This window comes from Micromys minutus, assembly GCF_963924665.1.
Source record: "Micromys minutus genome assembly, chromosome: 10".
NCBI classification, from domain to species: Eukaryota; Metazoa; Chordata; class Mammalia; order Rodentia; family Muridae; genus Micromys; species Micromys minutus.
This window is the reverse complement of record NC_137979.1, coordinates 12491015-12510659: the sequence shown is the minus strand read 5'-3', so window position 1 is coordinate 12510659 and position 19645 is coordinate 12491015. Positions and strand designations below refer to the sequence as shown.

The following is a 19645-nucleotide window of genomic DNA, read 5'->3' as shown; positions in this document are numbered from 1 at the left end:
TGGTAGTTTAACATTTTTATTTGAAAACATCCATATAAGAGAAACACTATCTCTACATAGGCACATTTCACAGTTGTGTTAGAATCCTTGATTCTCAGCTGGCAAAAGTGTTACAACCAGATTCTGGAGTGAGAGACTCCTTTTCCTTCCTATATATGTCCGTGTCTTTTTATCTATCTCAATGGGAAGCGAGATAGGCTGGAGAGTGGGGGGGCAAGACACTTGGTCCCAAAGTAGCAGGGTAGGATCCTCATTCTAAGGGACAGTGCCCCAGTCCCTCAGTCACTAGCCCTCTCTCCAATAGTACCCTGGGACTTGTAGTCCTTCGCTTCCCGAGACTTGGAAGTGCGCCCCACGAGGCCGTGTTAGGAAACTACATTTCCCAGAAGGCCAGGAGCCGGTAGGGACACCAGGAAAGCCTCCCGGCCGCGCTTCCCTAAATGCCAAGGGGCCCGCTCTCCGGCCATGCGGCGGGGCGAGGTCCCCACGTGGCACCTCTTGAGGGGGCTCATGTGATAGAAGAAAATACGAGCCCGGCAACTGCACCTAGCAGCTTGGCGGCGGGGCACGACTGCTGTGGAGGCTTTGGCAATATCGACTTCAGGCAGGTACAGCTCCGCTTTATAGAGGAAGGTTGAGGCTGGAGATGGCGGGCGCCGCCTTCAACGCTTGATGGGCGTGACTATCCTGTTCCCAAGCAACGATGGACTGGGCGGATCCTGAAGGAGAGGGGCGCACGCGCAATTGGTGGCGGTGTTGGGTGGTTGCGGGTGGTGATGGTGGGGAGCATGCGTGAATCTTCAGTTTGTCGTAGTTTTGAGGGTATCTCCTGTGTCTGTGATTGTGTAGGGCTGGGAAATTTTGACTCTAAGTCTTTGGGAAAGTGTGAGTTTGGGGATTTGCTTGTAAGTTCCTGGAGTTGTGTTGTCAAAGTTGTGTGGATGTCCAGAATATGAGTTCGAGTTAAGAGTAGGCGGCTAACTACATTTGGGTGCCTGCTGTGTGGATGTGTGGCAGGGCCCCTGTTGCCACCTGGTTCAATCCCCACCGACTATTACAAACTTACAGGCATCTTCCCAGGCTGCTGATCCTAATTTGCCTCTGCTGCGTGTTCCCTCTTTTCTGTCAATCATATTTCACAGAGAAGCAGCCTGGAATTAACGAATGCACTTCATTTACTCCCTGTTTTCATTGCTCAGTGTACACATACTCATTTATTATTCACAAAGAGACTGCTGAGCTCCAGTTTCTGGGACAGACGAGGGCTGGCTATTGCTGAGCTTTCGTTCACACAAAGAAGACTACAGGTGTAGAAGTGGTTCTTGAAAGGAGAGGAAACTGTTTTGAAGAGAAGCAGCCTTGTGTGGGAGGGAGGGGACCGAAGTGTAAGCAGCGAGTGATAAGGAATTGGGGTGGGAATTCCTGGTGGAGGGACAGGAGACAGTTACCTACTGGTGTTAAGAGCACTAGGGACAGTTAAAGTGGATAGATGGGCAGTGGACATTGAAGAGTGGTTTTCTCCTTTAGAATATTTATTATTGAAGCATATTCTCCATCCAGTGAGATGAATGGCAAGTCCTAAGTGCATCTCCAGTGTTTGCATAAGGCAGACCCCCCTTCCATACTCCCTTCACTGCCCCCTTTATTTCCTGGGCATGTAAAACGAGTGTTACACCAGCTTCAGCTCTTGTGAGTCATGTTTTCTAACCCAGTGCATCACATAAGGCAAGAATACTGGCTGAAGTGCTGGGTAACCTTGAACTTGAGGATGGGGAAGATGTGCGGGGACAGGCTAAAATGCAGGGGGCATTTGTAGCACTGCCCAAGTGTTCCTGGCTTACCCCAGGGTGATGGAAACAAGGCCTGGGTTGTAGGTCTAGAGACAAGAGATAAGTCTTCCTGGCTGGGATGGCTCCCTGGGTGTGAAGCCTTCTTGTCCTCCTCCTTCCTGCTCAGTTCTAGTGAGTTTCCTTGTCCTGCATGTGCCCAGTCTCATTCAGCTGGAGAGCTGGGGCTGTTTCAGGAGATAGGTCAGAATGATCTTTGTCGAATAACACTTTTTTTTTCCTATCATAGCCTGATCAGCACAGTTAAGCTTCCTGTTTCCAAGGGATCAACCCCCCTCTTTCAGATTTAGTTATGTACTTTATGTATATAGATGTTTATCAGTATGTAGATTTAGATGTTTATCTGTATGTAGATTTGCACACCAGAAGAGAGCATTGGATCCCATGGGACTACAGTTATAGATGGTTGTGAGCCATGTGAGTGTTGGGAGTTGAACTCGGGACCTCTGGAAGAGCAGCCAGTGCTCTTAACCACTGAGCCATCCCTCCAGCCCCGCCAAGAGATTTTTCTTAATAAAATAAAATGAAAGCAATAACATCACTGTTAGTTACTTTTTTATTGCTGTGATAAGACACGTGGCCCCATCACTTTGTAGAAGAGTTGATTGGGGGCTTGCAGTTTCAGAGGGTTAGAATCTATGACGATGGTGAGGTATGTGGTAACAGGCAGGCATGACTCTGAAGCAGTAGCTGAGTTCTTCTTGAGCCATAGTAGAAGGCAGAGAGAATTCACTGGGAATGGGATGGGCTTTCGAAGCCTCAAAGCTTCCCAGAGATGCATCTCCTCTAACCAGGCCACACCTCCTAATCCTTCTCAAACAGATCCACAAACTAGAATAAGCACTTAAACAGCACTTAAACAGGCTTGAGAATGGCTGTCGGGGTCATTCTCATTCAAACCACTGCAGTCATTACACACACTGAGGTTCTGTTACACAGGGGAGCTTCCTCTGCCAAAAAATCTCAGTAAAATATGTTAGTCCCTGGCCTAAGAGAACTTCAAGGTTTTTCTTCACCGGTAGACACCTGAGCCGAGGTTCCCAATGCTGTCTAATGGAAGGGTTGTGTGTTCCATATGTAATTTAGAGTTTTGTGCTGGGACCGGGGGCAGAGGGGCTCAGAGATGAAAAAGCACTTGCCTAATGTGCTCAGGGCCCTGACTCTGACTCCCATCATCTCCACAAACAAAAGCAATACATTTTTTAGTATTTACATTATTTAAAGAGACATATGAAAGAGGGGCTGAGTAGATGGCCTGTTCAAGGAGAGTGTTTGCTTACTGTGCACACTTGAGGATGTGAGTTCAGATCCTCACTATCCACATGCAGGGACAGTCACAGCACCTGGAACCTCAGTGTTGGAGAGGTGGACATACATAGGCTAACCCCTAGGGCTCATTGACCAGCCAGTGTAGCTATGTGCGCCTGGAACCCTGTTGCTGGGAAGGTGGAGAAACGACTTTTGGGGCTCTCTGGCCAGCTAGTATAGCCACGTTGGTGAGCTCCAGGTTCAGTGAGAGATCCTGCCTGTCTCAAAAACGGAAGTCGAAAGCAACCCATGACCTCTACACGAGCTACCCTAAACACACAGAACAAAAAAAGATTTTTCCCAAAATACAGTTTTCCTTTATATCTGAAGTTTCCTTATCTCTATATAGTATCTTATCTGGATTGAAAAAAAAAAAAACTGTGTGCACACATGGACAGATTTTTCTCCATGATGTCATTTTCTGAACATATAGCAGTAACTATCTATGCAGCATCTCTGTTGTGTTGGGATATGATTTAGAGCATGTGAGGATGCAAAGACTATAGGTGGACATGCCATTTAACACAAAGAGCTTCGGTTTCCTAGGGCATCAGAGTCTGCAGGGGGCGCAGGAAGCAGTTCTCAGTGGACACTGAGGAATGTCTGTATTTGATTATTAACCATACATGAGGATATTTCACCGTGTGGAATATGGATTCCTGTTTTGCTGGTGGCTGCTGTGCTGTACCGAGCAGCCCAGCTGTTGAGGACAGGTCGTTAGACAGATATCCTCTAGCCCGCTTGGCTCTTACTGCAGTCTTTTTGTGTTTAGTTTGGGGCAAGGAGTCAGCCTGTCTCATCTCACAGACTGAGATCCTTCCATTCTTCTACCTGGCAGTTGTATGAAGCAAGCTGAGAAGGACCTGACTACCTCTTCTAAGCTCTTAGGGTACTGGTAATGGCTATTCCTGGTTGTCAACTTGACTATATCTGGAATGAACTACAATCCAGAGTTGGAGGGCTCACCCGTGAGGCTGGGAGATACAAGTGTCTGACCTGGATCTTGGCATGGAGATCTTGAGGCATAGTGGTTATGAAGCCCAGGAGACTAAGGCAAGGACATCCCCAAGTTTAATGTCAGCCTGGGACAAAACAAGTCCCAGATCCAGACATGGTGGTGCACACCTTTAATGTGGGCCACACCTTCTGCTGGAGACCTACATGAGGACATTGGAAGAAGGAAGATTTGCTCTTCGACTGCTTGCGTTTACTTGCCAACACACCTGTTGGAATCTACTAGCAACTACTAGATTCTTGGACTTCCCATTCACAGCTGACCATTGTTGGGGAGTTGGACTACATATAGACTGTAAGTCATTATAACAGAGTCCCTTGCTGTATAGAGACTTTCCATCAGTACCCAAATTGGCGGCTAGATCACCCTGGGATACTCAGAACCAGGCACCAGGGTGCAGGTGGGCCCGTTTCAAGTCCAGCTGTCATCTGTCCAGCCATCATCTCTCTTTTCACGAGGACTTTCCTGCTCAGGGTGAAAATGGGTGATAATGTCATCAACACACGTAGGTATCACAAAATGTGCTTCAGTTTTTTTTTTTTTTTTTTGTTTTTAAAGATTTGTTTATATATTTTATGTACATTGTCACTGTCTTCAGACACACCAGAAGAGGGCATCAGATCCAGATGCTTGTGAGCCACCATGTGGTTGCTGGGAATTGAACTTAAGACCACCGGAAGAGCAGTCAGTGCTCTTAACCACTGAACCATCTCTCCAGCCCCAGCTTTCTTTCTTTCTTTCTTTCTTTCTTTCTTTCTTTCTTTCTTTCTTTCTTTCTTTCTTCCTTCCTTCCTTCCTTCCTTCCTTCCTTCCTTCCTTCCTTTCTTTCTTTAAGAGATTTATTTTATTTATATGAGTATACTGTAGCTATTTTCAGAAACACCAGTAGAGGGCATCAGATCCCATTACAGATGGTTGTGAGCTACTATGTGGTTGCTGGAAATTGAACTCAGGACCTCTGGAAGAGCAGACAGTGCTCTTAACCGTTGAGCCATCTTGCCAGCCCAGCCCCAGCTTTCTTGGCAGATGAGTATAGGAACAGTTCTGAGCAATGGTCTTTCTCTGGCAAAGCCACTGGACTCAGGAAGCTGAGAGACTAATAGGGGAACCCTTCAGCTATTCAGGCCTGTTTTAAACAGCTGTGCCCAAGTGTGCTAATGGGGACCAAACCTTACTGGCAGATGTGAGGTGTCTTGACTGTTGTGTGACTGAGCATTTCCAGTTTACAACATTCTATCATAGTATATAACATTGTGTACTGGCTGGTTTTGTGTGTCAACTTGACACAAGCTGGAGTTAGTAAAGAGAAAGGAACCTCAGTTGAGTAAATGCCTCTATGAGATCCAGAAAATATAAGCCATTTTCTCAATTAGTGATCAAGGATAGGGGAGTATTGTGGGTGTTGCCATCCCTAGTTTTGGGTTCTATAAGAAAGCAAGCTGAGCAAGCTAGGGGAAGCAAGCCTGTAAGTAACATCCTTCCATGGCCTCTGCATCAGCTCCTGTTTCCTGACCTGCTTGAGTCCCAGTCCTGACTTCCTCTGGTGATGAACAGGAATGTGGAAGTGTAAGCTGAATAAACCCTTTCCTCCACAACTTGCTTCTTGGTCATGATGTTTTATGCAAGAATAGAAACTCTGACTAAGACACCTCCCTTCTAGCCCACAACCCACCAAGGTAGTGGAAAAGAAAGAATACAGGAGTGGAGGTGGGAAGAGGAAGTAGACCTGTTTAGAAATGGCCGTTTGGAGAACTCCCATCTGTGTTGTCAGGAAATCAGCAGTTCAGTTCACAGGTCAGCAGCGGCAGCTCGATCCACTTGGAAACACTTCACAGATATGCCAGCAGTCCTGTTTGGTAGTGTTGGGACAGCAACATCAGTGGCACAACCTAGCAGGAACAATTAAGCCTCTGCCAAATCAGCACGAGTCAGCAGGAGGGATTTGGATCACCAGGAATGCCAGGAGTTCTCAGCTGTGCATCTCTTAGCAAAACGAAGATCAGTGGAAGACAAGAGACCCACAAGTGTTGCACAGCTGGTTTTATCGGCAAGCCAAACTCAACTCCTGTCAGTGTCCATTCATTCCTATTTATACCCCTTTCAAACATTACATGTCTCAGCTGACATCACTCTCCCAACTAGTCCAAGTCGTTGGAAGCAGCAAGAAGCTGCAGCACACCACTAGAAGTTTTTTTTGGTGCATTTCTCTCTGTGGAGTCTTGACAGATAGAGTTCAACTGCTCAGTGTAAGGTGGACCAATACATGCGTGTTGTTATCAAAGACTCCTTCATGTATTTTTTCATTACTTTAGCAGAATATCCTTTCACCTGTGTTTGCTTCAGTGAAATGTTCCTTCACGTGTTTGCCTTAGCGAAACACCATCCAACACAACTGACTTTCTGAAGAACGCCACTTCAGCTTCATATGCCCCTTCCTCATCCACACTGGGATGCTTTTTCCTGCTCCCCCTACCACTGTTTCCCACCCTCCACCTCTAAGCTGGTATGATGTGGGTGAGTGAATCTGTGAGAAAGCACCATGCTGGGAGATTGCAGGACCAGATCTGCCACTCCCGAGCGACTGAGCAGAGGTGGTCTAGGAGGTGGGGCCAGGTCCTAGCGGTGTGCCCCTCTGAGAAGACTTTGTGGTACCATAAGGGAGCCAGCCTGCCACTTGGCACCAACCTGTTATGACCTGCCAAATAGAGTCAATCAGTGAACTGTCCACCTATCTGAAAAGACAAGAGGGAAGGCACAGCTGCAGCTTCCCTCTCTTTGTTCCTGGGGATGAACACAGAACCCTCATACGTGTTAGGTGAGTGTTCTATCACCAAGCCACAGCTGACAGCCTGAAACTTGTGTTTATTTTTTACTGAATGTCACTGGGTCAGTGTCTTCTGGTTCTTGCTTTAGGATACATGCCTGCCAAGAGGGTGAGAGGTGACACATCTGTATTTCTTAGGGTGTAGCAGAAGAGTCCAGGTGGCTTGACACCAGGGCAGCCCTGTTTCTACACCTTTACGGTTGAATTTCACATCTGCTCTTCACTCTATCCGTGGGTAGTCTTGGGTGGCCATTTTTGTTAGCCCACATCAGTTAAGGAACCTGGCCTCAGATTGGCCCTGGGTGGTAACTGTGAGCTCTGTGGGCGTCAGGAGGAGGGTAGAGTTCTACCCTTCACTGGGTCCTTTCTCAGATCCAGGCAGGACACAGTGAGGCAGAAGGGATGCCTTAATAGTAAACGTGGTGCCCACTTTTCTTGGGAGTGTAGACCTAGGTAGGTCCCAGTACCTTGTGTCTCTCTTTCAGAGCACAGGGCTCTTGTGGAATTGCCCAGTGAGTGTTCCTGGATCTGCTGGCAATACCCAGACACTGGAACAACTTGGGAAGAGGGGGAAGGATGTGCATCTGCAGAGGGCCACTGTATGGGTTGAAGGATCCTGTCCCTCTTCTGAGACAGCCCTCCTCTGTTTCTTTTATCCTTTGATATGTGTGTTACACGTCACAGTGTGGCCCATTACTTTCGGGTGATCAATGCAACTTTGACTGTCCTACACTCTTGCTGTTTGTTTGGATGTCACAATGTGACTTGCACCCTGGGTGCTGTTGACCCCCTGCAAATCATTCCCTAACTACAGGACATTGCTCTGAAGTGTGTCCAGGTTTCCAGTGTGGCAAAACTGCCATGTGCCTTCCTCCCAGCTTGTGGGGATTCTGTAGCTGAGTTCATCACCAGGGACAGGTGGCCTGAGCCGTCCCTGGAGCCCATCGTCCATTTTCTTCTGGTTCTGGTAGGTTGATTTTTCTCTTTAGCCTCCACTAGGCCTCCTGAAGGAGGCTGAGACTAGGAAGCCCCCCACCCCCCTCCTTTACTGAGGTGGCTCACGTGGAGCATCTGATACCAGCTGGGAAGCAGGACTTAGGGGAGAGAGCCATGGCTTCTTTGTTCATGTCAGAAGGATTTGGGGTTAATTTCGGCTAATCCAGTTTTGAGTGGGCTTTGGGAGGGGTGCCCATGTCAGGTGTGGAGAGCTGGGAGAATGTTCCTCTGCTTCTAATTTCTGCTCAGCATTAGTCACTCTCTCCTACGAAGCAGCTACTTCTCCAGGCAACAGTAACCCTCAAGGTGACTTGGCTTCCAGATGAACTCTCCCCACCTGCTGAGGCAGGCTGACCAGGGCACTGGGACCTGGTTGCGTGGTCATATTCTAGATTGGATCACTTTGGCTTTAACTGCAGGTCAGATGGAGGCCGGTTTTTGCAGGTTTAGCCATGTTAACTTTAGAGTGTCTCGGTTTTCTTCTTTTGTCTTAGCTCTCACAAAGCAGGAAAGTGTTTCACTGCCCACTCTACCCATCTCCCGCTGGGGATCCGGGATCCAGAAACTGTCTCTTATTCTTGTCTGCATGGCTGGTGGGTCCTCCCCTAGAGGCTGAAGTCCCTTCTTGTAGGTTTTCCTGCCTAGGGTCCAGAAGAGCTGTGCTGGTTCTGGCCTTCACAGTCTGGGCTCTGCAGTTTCTCCAAGCTCCTGGAAGAAAGAGGAGAGGGTTCCCACTGCAAGGGCAAAATGCTCTCCTCCAGGTATTGCTCCTCCACCTTCCTTCTCTAATATGGTGAGCTTACCTTTTAAAAATGACATGGTTGTTTATTTGTTTTGCATATGTGTGCATTCACATGCAGTACACTTAGGATCTATAGGACCTGTAGGCCTAGAATGTCCTCCTGTGGGAGCTGCAGGGAGGCCGGCCAGAGGAGGACAAGGACACAGGTAGGGAAGTAGACTGCAAGGGAAAGTGGGTGGTGGATTCAGGCCAGGGCCAGAGCTCAGGAATGCTGGTCTTCCCACCTGTTCTCCCTGCCCTCCTCCACCCCTAACTTGCATACCTAGGAGCAAACAGGCCCCACCTGAGGACTTGAAGCTGCTTTCAGAAGTCCCTTCTCTCCCTCTGGCTTGGCATTTCACTTCTTCCAACTCTCATAAAGCATTGCTTCATCTTCCAGCCCTGCAGAAATACATGCCTATGAAGCAAAGTGTCTGGGTAGCTGGTGGTTCCAGGTCTTGTGGTCTTAGGAGAAGCAATGCCTCTGTGTCCAGAAGGGCCTCTTAATCATGTTGGCTGCCCTGCTGTCCCACAGCTTGCAAAACTCCCTCCAGGGGCTGCTTTGGCAATTTCTTGTCTCTTTCCAAAGCCAGACTGGAGGAGGCCATAGGGTGGTGGCTCAGCCCCTGAGCCCCTTGGAGATGACCATTAGCCTTCAAATTTTATTGATGATGAAAGAAGGGCTTCTGTTCACTTAACAAATATTTACTTGCTGCCAGCCTTGGCAGTCATAAATGGAGACACAAAGATCAATGAAAACGTGGTCCTTAGCCTGGGAAGCAGCTGCAAGACAGGGACGAAGATCAGATACTCACAAAGGCTGGACTCCAGGAATACCATCGAGTGCTTTGGTCAGAAGTAGGGGACTGTCTGATTCGGGTCTTAAGGGATGTGCAGGAGTTTGTTGAGTATGTACAGGGGCAGAGGGTATTCCCAACAGCATGTGTGGAGCCTCTGTGAAGGGATGGGCAGCAGGTGAGGGACTGGCAGGCCGTGAAGGTCCACTCTGGGGGAAGTATGGGGTCCACCTGCTGCCCTACTATGTAGGTGAGGGGGTATGAGTGAGGGTGGCCAGCAGGGTGTGAGCTGCCAACCTAGGAGGGCTCAGGAGGGAAGTGGAAGGTAGGAGCTCATGAAGGTCCTTTGCTGTGCCCCGGGGGAGCCTTGAGTACAGAGGTGGTGAGGGTAGGGAATGGAGTGGTTATGTAAGGAATCTCAGGACAGAACAGACAGAGTGAGACAAGGGTGTGGCGGGAGGCTGTGGTGTTGGTGCCCAAGCAATGGGAGTTTTTGGCTGGGGCTAGAAATGCAGCATAGGAAGGAAAGGTTGGGATGTGTATGGACTTCCTGCTGGGTAAGGGTGTGTGGTCCAGCTGACAGAAGGAAGAGCAGCATGCTCTGGGAGTGGTCAGGCCAGTCAGGACCCTTGTGCCTAGGTCAGCTTCCAGCACAGATCAGCCCTTGTGATCAGGGATGCTTAATACATGTCCTCAAAGGGAAGAAAGACTGGCTCTCTTGTTAGGCTCAGATTCTAGAGGCTTTAGGGCCACACAGCTCCAGTCCCCTCTTCTTCCTGTCAGGCACATGGTCTATTCTGAGGGGTGATCCAGTGCCTTCCTCCTGTATGCGTGTTATGTGCCCTAGAAGCACATGAGCATATTCCCCACAGCCCAAGGTTGTGCTGGGAGGCTCTGATCTCTTCCAGGCCTTCCTGAGACATTGCCCAGAGGTGCAGATTCCTGCTGTATTCCCTGCGTGTTCTTGAGCTATCAGCAGCCTGGGATGAGGCTTTGGCCTCAGGCTCATCTCTCCCTGCGGTCTCGAGCAGGTTTCTGTCAGTCATTTATCAACACCCTGGTGATCTCATTGAGATGCTTCAGTCCCTGCTCCCACACTGGTGCACCTTCTATGGGCTTGTTTTCTGCTGAGCAGGACGGTCCACACCTGTAGCCTTTGGCTGTGGTCTCTGACGGTGAGTGGAGCAGAGAAGAGAGGGAGGGAGAATTCACACCACTTATTTTACCCTGTTTTATTCCTGTCCCCTACCCCCTCTCTCACCTTTGCTTTTTGAGACAGTCTCACACTTTGTAACCTTGGCTGACCCGGAACTCACTAGACTAGACAGCTCATGCACTAGATCGGCTCAGAGATCAGCCTGCCTCTGCTTTCTGAGTTCTGGGATCCCAGGTGTGTGGCACCATGCCCAGTGCTGCTTCTAGTTAATGAGTAGTTATTTAACCTCTGGATGTGCCTGGCTTGCGAAGTTTCTATTGGCGGTGCATGTATATTAGAACGTCAGTAGAATACATGTTGGTTTTGCTGCTAGCTGCCCGTAGGCATCTGTAGGAGTCTTGGTGTACACCTGGTGAATATGGGTGGCTGAATACCGGGTTTGAGTTGTTTAGCAAATGCTTAGCCTGCCTTTGATCCCATATCCTGGTGAGAAATGTGAACCGACTGGGCAGGGAGGCCACAGTGGAAGACATTTCATGCCTAGTGACTTTGTGGTATTCCCTGTGTCACACCGGGCAGTTTGGTCTGGATGGCAGGCTGAGTCTTCCCAGGAGTTGGTCACTGACTGAAGTAAGAACTTGGGTAGAACCAGCTGCTTTCTTTCTAGGAAAGGGCAACCCTGGGAGGGTCTGTGTGTGTGTCATACTAGCAAATGTAGCACATTATTTCCTCTCCTTCCTCTCACGTGGGGGGTGGAAGCACGCTTTGAAATGAAACATCGAAGTATGCCGTGAGAGCAGAGTCTGAGAAAGGCCAGAGGCCTGGTGCACGAAGCCTTCTTTATAGTTTAGTGTGACTTTATTTCAGTTGCATGTGGGGGAGACAATACAATATTATCTGCTCTGGGCCTTCATGATCCTTCCTAAACTGGAAACTGGCGACGTTTAGAGAAGAGCACAAGGACCCAGCAATATTCACCACCCAGTGCCAGAACCCACTGCAGAAAGTGGCTGACTGTTCCTCTCCTCTCCTGTGGGCAGAGCTCCCTCTCACTCAGGGAGTTTGTTTCTGCTTTACATTTGGAGACATCTCTGGTTACTTCAGTGGGGAGGAGTTGCCACCCTCTGCTGGGCAGAAGCCAGGATCGGGGGCTGCAAGACATCCTAGAATGCATAGCGCCCGCAGCCCAGCCTAGCACTGACAACTCAGCCCACATATCAAGCACTTCAAGGGCTTTTATATGTAAACGGAGCTACGAACCTGTGGGTAGGTGCCACACACACACACACACACACACACACACACACCCTGGCCATACATTATTTCTCTAGGTTGGCTACCTAGGTTGATCTTGTGGTTTTGTTTTGGTGGTGGTACTGGGGATAGAGTCTAAGTTTTGTACATACTAGGCAAGTGCTCTACCACTGAGCCATATCCATAGGCCTGGGTTGTCTCTCTGACTTTGGGTCATTGTCAGTGTGAGCTGGCAGGAGCAGTGCTACCTGCTCTCTTCATGCTGCACAGTTGCAGTCATGCTGTCTCCACTCCCCCCATATACTCCCCCCTACCCCTGCTCAGGGAGAGGTGGCCATTACCTGTGGTTACTAGCTCTTCCTGCTGTCTCCTGAGGCCGAGCTTCTCTTCCCATATATTTTGGCCACCTGAGTTTTCCTTGAGTCTCATGAGAACCCTCATCCAAGAGGATTTCAATCCCATCCACGGTGAGTGGCACTCCTTTCTTGGGAAGCTGCCTTTAGAGCCACAGGTCTCTGCATAGCGTGCCCATGATCACCTCCGCAACCATTAGCATAGCGCTCTCATGACAGTTGACACGGCCGACTAGTTTTCAGTCTTTTATCTTCTGTTTACGAGACTTAAGTGCAGTGACTGTGTCTGGACTTGGATATCCCAAGCTTCCTTTGCCTCCTGGGGGCTCACAGGTCCTCCTGGCAGCTTCTGGGTGTTGCTTAGACAGGCCTCCTGCTGATGGCAGCTCTGTCCTTACAGGCCGATCTCTCCGTTATGAGCTGGCTGCTGGGTTACGTGGACCCCACAGAGCCCAGCTTTGTGGCGGCTATACTTACCATTGTGTTCAATCCGCTCTTCTGGAATGTGGTGAGTACCATCGCGCTGACCCCCGGCTAGCTAGTGAGCCTGGTGTGGTGGGATCACTGCTACCAGAAAGCCAGACACATGGACAGTGGGCTAGATGGTGGTTCTCTTCTCTGCCTTCCCATGCCTGTCACGGCCCTCTTCCCTTCTTCCCTCCCAGGGGGGTACTCAGTAAATGCACACTGAATGACGGGGAGACTCTTGCCTTTGTGAAGGCCAAGGGGCCAGCATCAGGGTGACCTAGAGTGTACCAAGAGTCTCCAGCTGACAACTGCATAGGGGAGTCCTTCTACCTGCAGCAGGCTTTCTCAATGGAGGGCCTGGGCTGTCTGGGATTTTATGACACAAGAACTAATGGGAATGGAGGCTAGAGTGCTCACTGAGGCAGAGCCTGGGATGCCCTGTGATTGCCCTCGAGCTAGACTGTAGAAGGCTGCGCTTGTTGGAGTCGTCAGCACACGGATCCTAGACTAGTGGTTGTTCAGCTGTTACCAGGGTGGAACACCGTATTCTTTTCATCTGGATATGGCTTGGGTCTTTTTTTCCACCTGGTGGGTGGGGGCAGGATGCTTGGCACAGAGCTGTCACCTTCTGAATGTTTTGTCCCTGCAGTCCTGAACATGCTGGACCTGCCTTAGGAGGGGGCTGCTGGGAAGGGTACAGAGGTCAGATAAGACTACTGTGACCTTCCCTGGCTCCTGAGAAACAGCCTTGGACTGTGCTGCTAGAGATTGCCAATGCTGGCCCCGGTTTCCTGATAGCTTTCTTCTGGCAAGGCCAGACACACGATGCTCTGTGTCCTTAGCCTGCCCTACGTCATCCTCACCCTTCCTGTGTGCTTTCTCCGTCCTACCTGGTGCATTGGGAACCTGCACGCCTAGGAGCCAGCCTACCAGGCTGCAGGACACTCTAGGGGACAAACACTGATCTTAAGCCCGGAGAGAACGTTTCTGATGTTTTAAGGGAATCAGGAAACTAGGGCACTAAAGAGGCTTCTGGCCTGGCTAGGAGACACCGCACTCCTAACTCGCTTTCCATTAGATGTGGTGTGCACAGGACTCTCCTGCAGGAAGCTGCTGGATCGCATAGCTGGCTGAGCCTGTGTTCTGTCTTCCAAGAGGCCTAGGCTGATTAGCAGTTGCCAGAGTGAGAGCTGAGCACAGAGAGCACAGCTGGCCAAGTGCAGTGGGTATTGGGAGTACTTCCATTGACGGTAAAGCTCCCTTTATCATCTCCCACTGACCCTTGAAGCAAGCAGTATGTTCTTGCACACTCAATTTTGAAGCTGAGTTTCATCCACAGCCCCAACAGCCCAAATTTGGAGACGAGAGCCTTGTGCCTGTGCATTTATCATAAGCAGTTCCTTTATTTTATTTTATTTTTTGCCCCATTTTGAAGAGCATTATTTCTTGGAAAGATGTATAGTCATTAGTGGAAGAATGAGTGAGCTCATAGTTTGGAATGAGAAAAATGACATCGTATTATGGTTGGGTCAGCCGCAGCCTGGAGGAGCTCAGGTAGCATCTGGTTGCAGGAGGACAGGAGGCTGGAAGCCTAGCTCTGCGCTTGGTGGGGACAGGGAACTGCACTGTGAGCAGGGGCATGCTGGGCCAGTGGTGCAGCATCTTATGACTGCAGCATTGGGCATGGTTCACTGTGCCCAGGCTTTCTGCCTGGCAACTCAGCAAAGTGGCACGGCAGGGCGCTGCCATTCTCACTCTAGGAAACTGGTTGGAAGAGGGTTTTAGCCCCTTTCTGTTGCTTTAACACAGGAGTTCTCTTCCTGTGGGTCACAGCACCTTTGGGGTCAAATGTCCCTTTCACAGAGGTGGCATATCAGATATGCTGTATATCTGGTGTTTACACCATGATTCATAGCAGTAGCAAAATTACAGTTATGAAGTAGCAACAAAAATAATCTTATGTTTGGGGGTTCACCACAGCATGGGGGACGATATGGAAAGGTCACAGCATAAGGAAGGTTGAGAACCACCGCTTCAACAGAATAACTGGTGCTGAGGACTGTGTAGGAGGAAGATGGATGTTTAATTCATAATCTCTGGAAGATCCCAACACTGATCCTGTCTCCCTAAATAACTTAAAATATAATGGAGAACCAGAAAGGAAAATGGCCACATGCACAGAGGCCGAGCGTGTGTGGGGAGTTTCACTTTATGACTGACCAGTGCCACTCCCTTCCCAGGAAGGTCTGCCATGATCTAAGTACCTCACCCTTGCTCTTCTTAAGGGTTCCAATTCCTCCAACACCATCATGCCGGGAAACAAGCCTTCAGCACGTCAGTGTTAGTGGACACATCAAAATCATGTCCAAACCATATCAAAGAGATTTGTCCATTATTGTTCAGACACTTATTGAGGGCCTGACCCTGGTGCAGTGGCATCCTGGGAAGGTCAATGAACGAGAAAACAGGCAAACCCACCCCTTAGGGGACAAAGCAGGTAAGAGGGAGAGACAGGAAGGGTATTCAGAGAAGCTCTGTCTGAAGGGATGGCCTTTGGCCAAAACCCAACAGTTGCATAAGAAAGTGCCGGGTTTCTGGGGGAAAGTTGTATGACTGAGGGTTTTGGTTTTTTTTTTAATGGTGTCATAGTGAGAGGAGTGGGAGGGGAGGCAGCCAGGGTGAGCCTGGAGGCCAGTCCACTTCAGAGGCCCAGATGGTGGCATGCAGAGGAATGGGGCCCTGGAAGTGGGAGGAGTGGCAAGGAAAAGCCTGGCAGGTTTGCCATAGCAGCAGTGTGGCCAGTCCTGTTGTGGTCTGGTGTGGCCAACAGGAGGGCTGCTGCTTCACCAACATGGGATGGCTGAAGAAGGGATGGCATGAAGGATGAACTTGGCTTGCTTCTGGGAAGATCAGTGATGCCCATGGGGTTCTGGAGGAGAGGAGGTCTTACTCGTCACTCCCCTGTTGCTGGGATGGAATACAGGAACAACCTTCAGAAGCGTTTACCTGACTGATGGGGTTAGAACCCATCGTGGTGGGAGGTGTGCCGACAAGGGGTAAGCGTGGTAAGGAGCAGGGAGCTGAGAGCTCACATCTGTAACTACAAGCACAAAGTAGACAGGGCAAGCTGAAAGTGCTAAGAGACATGAAGTTGTCAAAGCCCAGCCCCAATGACATACTTCTGCCAGTGCTGTAGACACTGGGCGCAGCCAGGGCAGCCAATCTGCAGCCCCAGCCAGTAGCTGTCAGTGGGAACCATCAGACCCCATGTCTGTAGCAGGCACCTGCGCTGCTCTAGTCTCTAAGCTGGTGGCTGTTACAGGCTCAGGAGGACTGTCACTGAGGGCAGAGGTTCAGCTCTTAGCCTGGCCCTTTTGTGCCAGGTGTCTTTCTACCTGTATCTCTGGTTACCTGGTCCTAGCCCTTTACTGGATGTATGGCCCCTGCTTTTCTAGGGCTTCCAGAAGACTGTTATCCCTGTAGCCTGTGGTGATTTTTGGCAGACCACTTCCCAGGTCTTTTTCCCTCTCTACCCGCCTTCTCTGGCTCTAGATTGAGACTTTTGGGGCCAGTTACCCAACACATTGCTCCTGCCAGCAGAGGTCAGTGACATTGTCTCCGGAGACTAATGCCGTGGCCCAAGTGGTCTGAATGCCCACTCTGTATCTACCCTATGCATCCCTTAGCACAGCTGCTAGGAACACTGATCCTGTTATCCCAGAGTGCCCCAAAGCACGTGTTTTTCCATCTTGTCCCCAGCCTGCCATGCACTGTGTTCTAGGTAGAAGCTGCTACTTGACCTGCATCTGAGGGTCCAGCCAGGGTCCTCTTCAGTGCTCATGCCTGGCATAGTGAATGCCCAGGAAGCACTGCTGTTTTCGTGAACATGGACTGGCTCACCACTCGCCTTCTATGGAGCGTCCAGTGGACAGATTCTGTATCCATTTGACATAAGCTCACGCTCACTTGGGCAAACCTGGGAAGGAAAGCACTTCAGGGTTTATGACAGATCCCAGGGGAGATGGGGTAAATGGCTCTGTGAAGCTCCAGTGGCCATGCTTTGCCTGGTCAGAGCCCTGGAAGGCCAGGCCCTGGATCCCAGCAGTGGCCTTGAGCTTGGGCTGTTTACTTGAGGAAATGTCACACAAGCTTTGTTACTATTAGCAGATGGAACAGATGGCCGGCAGTAGACAGCAGCCAATGGAGACAGTCTGTTTGGACACCAGGGCAGACTGGGATGGATCCTAGAGCCTGGTCCTGTATCTGGAGTCAGCAGCATGGGCTGCTAAGATTCTCATCAGGACAGCTAGTATGAAGAGGGCAGAGTTCCTCCCAGGTTTCTTTCTGTGAACTCTGGTTGCTGTAGATTCAAGCCACTCCCTCAGGTCAGAAGCAGCTGCCCTTCCCTAAAGTTTGAGGGGCATATCATGCTCTTCTGAGGAAGTGTTGATTGTACCAGGTACCCATAGGCAACTTGGGCCTCACAACTACCACAGGGTAAGCTTAGCTGCAGGCAGATACCAGTTCAAACAACTCAGCTCAGGAGGGCGCCAACTTTTCATTGGGAGGCTGTCCTGAAGGCCTCCAGGGTGGGTCTAGGCAGTGGTCACTGTGTCTGGAGAGCTAGTCTGAGAAAGGTGACTGTCCTTACAGAACTTGGGAACAACTTGATGTGCTGTATGTGGCAAGTTTGAGTCCTGGCACTGTGGCACAGGTGCCTTGGAAGGAGTTTAGGGTCTCTGGACAGTAGGTGGCACTGTGTAGGTGAGAATGACAGGAGAGGAAGGGAAGGCAGGGGAGAGGTGACAGTGAGGAGAGAGGAAGTCACAGTGAGGGAGAGGTGACAGTGGGGAGGGAGAGGTGACAATGAGGGAAGAAGATGCTCTAGTGAGGAAGGAGATGAATGTAAGGGAGGAGAAGGTGACAGTGGACAAGGAGGAGGTGACAGTGAGGGAGAGGTGACAGTGAGGGAGAGGTGACAGTGACATAGAGATACAGAGAAGAGGAGATACTAATGTTGGAGAGGAGATAACAGGGAGGAGGAGATGTGAGGAAGTGTCTCCATGAAATCCAGCTGTGAGGCATTTTCTTAATTAGTGATTGATGAAGGGGGCCCCTTCCACTTATGGTGGTGCCATCCCTGGGCTGGTAGACCTGGGTTCTATAAGAAAACAGGCTGAGCAAGCCAGGGGAAGCAAGCCAGTAAGTGACATCTCTCCATGGCCTCTGCATCAGCTCCTGCTTCCAGGTTCCTGCCATGTCTGAGTTCCTGTCCTGACTTTTCAAGGATGAACTATGGGGACGTGTAAGCCAAGGACACCCTTCCCCTCCAACTTGTTTTTTGTTTATGGTGTTTCGTCACAGAATAGAAACCCTGACTAAGACGAGGAGATGAGGAGACCGAAGGATTTGACAGGGAAGAGGAGATGCCATTGAGGGAGGAGGTGACGGTGAGGGAGGAGATGGTAACAGGGAGGACGTTACCCACACCTGGAGTGGCTAGCGGGGAGGTAGAGCTGTGCTTTGCTCCAGTGGCCAGCGCGAGCCCTGATCCTCTGCTCTTCAGTGCCTTCTCTCTTCTGCCACCTTATCTTCTGTTTTCTGCTCCCAGCCTGCCAGCTGCCACTCATCTCTGCGTGAGGGATCCTCTGGGTACCAGAGAAGCTTTCCCTCCGTACCCACGGGGGGCAGCTGAGGTTTGCAGTCTGGCTCTGGCCTTGCTGACTCCACTGGTCAGGTGAGGTTTGTGCACTGAGGTCTGTCCAGCTGTAGAAACCTGCCTCTTACCCAGGCCCGGCCTGTGGTGGGTTGTCTTAGGATATGACTGTGCCATCCCGGAGTGAGCACTTGGCTAGGGAATCGTGGGTACCAGAAGAGAAGCAGGAGAGCCGAGGGTGTGCTCATCACAAGCTCCCAGATGCACTTAGGAGAGAACGCAAGTACCAGGCTTGAGGATCAGTCGTCCAGTCTGTAGAGTGGAGCATGTCTTGAGGTGGGCTTTTTAGAAGAGGAGGCTCATTGAGGGATGAGGGAAACTTGCAGGGGGATGTGAAGTTAGTGGGTCAGAGGGGTTTTGGTTCCCCTGAGGGGATGATCGTGTCTCCTGGCCTGCCACCCAGGTTGTTTCCTAGAGGCAAGCCGTGTGAGTGAGCGTGTGCATGTGAGTGTGATGGGCAGGGACGTCAGTGGCCATTTTGAGATTCTTGCTCCATCTGGCTTAGAAATCTGGCACCTGGGGCATGACCCACCCACTGGGCTCGGGCCAGGTGTCTTCTCTTGTTTTGTGCTGCAGAGGCTGGCCTGGCTAGTTGCTATACCTCAAGGCAGCCGAAGGCCTCACACAGCAGGAGACCTCGATTGTGTCACCAGGCTCACACCAGCCTGTCACTAATGCCTCTGATTGATGGCCACCTGGTGCACTGTGGCACTCCCACCCAAGTCTCCCCTCATTTGTCTCAGCTGTGGCCCTCCAGAACCAATACCGGCCCAGCCTCATCCTGGGCTGCAGATGAGCTTTAACAGTGACACAGCTGAACCCTGTCAGCGTTAGCTCAAGTGCAGTGCAGTGGATTCGTGTTTAGCCGGAAGCGTTAACTTCCTCACTGACCCCATCTACTTATGGCAGCTGTGCTGGTCCCTCCGGCACTGGGGTTTAGAAACCAGCATCCTAGCAATGTGGAGTGAAATGCCCATTAACAGTCTCTCACAGTCTGTGCCAGGACTGCTTGGAAAGGAAGGAAGGAGGCTGGGCAAACCTGCTGAAGGAGGGCTGCTCCATGCCACGGGTCTAGGTGCTGGGTTCAGTTGTCTTAGAGTATGCTAGCTGGGTAAGGCCCAGGGTGACTT

At 50.4% G+C, this 19645-nt stretch overlaps 1 protein-coding gene across 7 annotated transcripts in view; it reads left to right on the top strand.

Annotated features, from left to right (window-relative positions):
- The first annotated feature begins 417 nt into the window (after positions 1 to 417).
- Positions 418 to 19645, top strand: part of PEMT (phosphatidylethanolamine N-methyltransferase) — a 71564-nt gene continuing 52336 nt past the window's right edge. Inside the window, exons 1-2 of one of the 7 annotated variants that reach the window (XM_080924500.1) lie at positions 418 to 608; positions 12732 to 12839. In XM_080924500.1, coding sequence (XP_080780626.1) covers positions 441 to 608; positions 12732 to 12839 — 276 coding nt within the window. In that variant the 5' untranslated portion in view covers positions 418 to 440. Of the gene's footprint in view, positions 609 to 4586; positions 4676 to 9520; positions 9630 to 12731; positions 12840 to 19645 lie in introns of those variants that run through there. The other 6 variants (XM_080924504.1, XM_080924503.1, XM_080924502.1 and 3 more) reach the window with 6 other exon arrangements.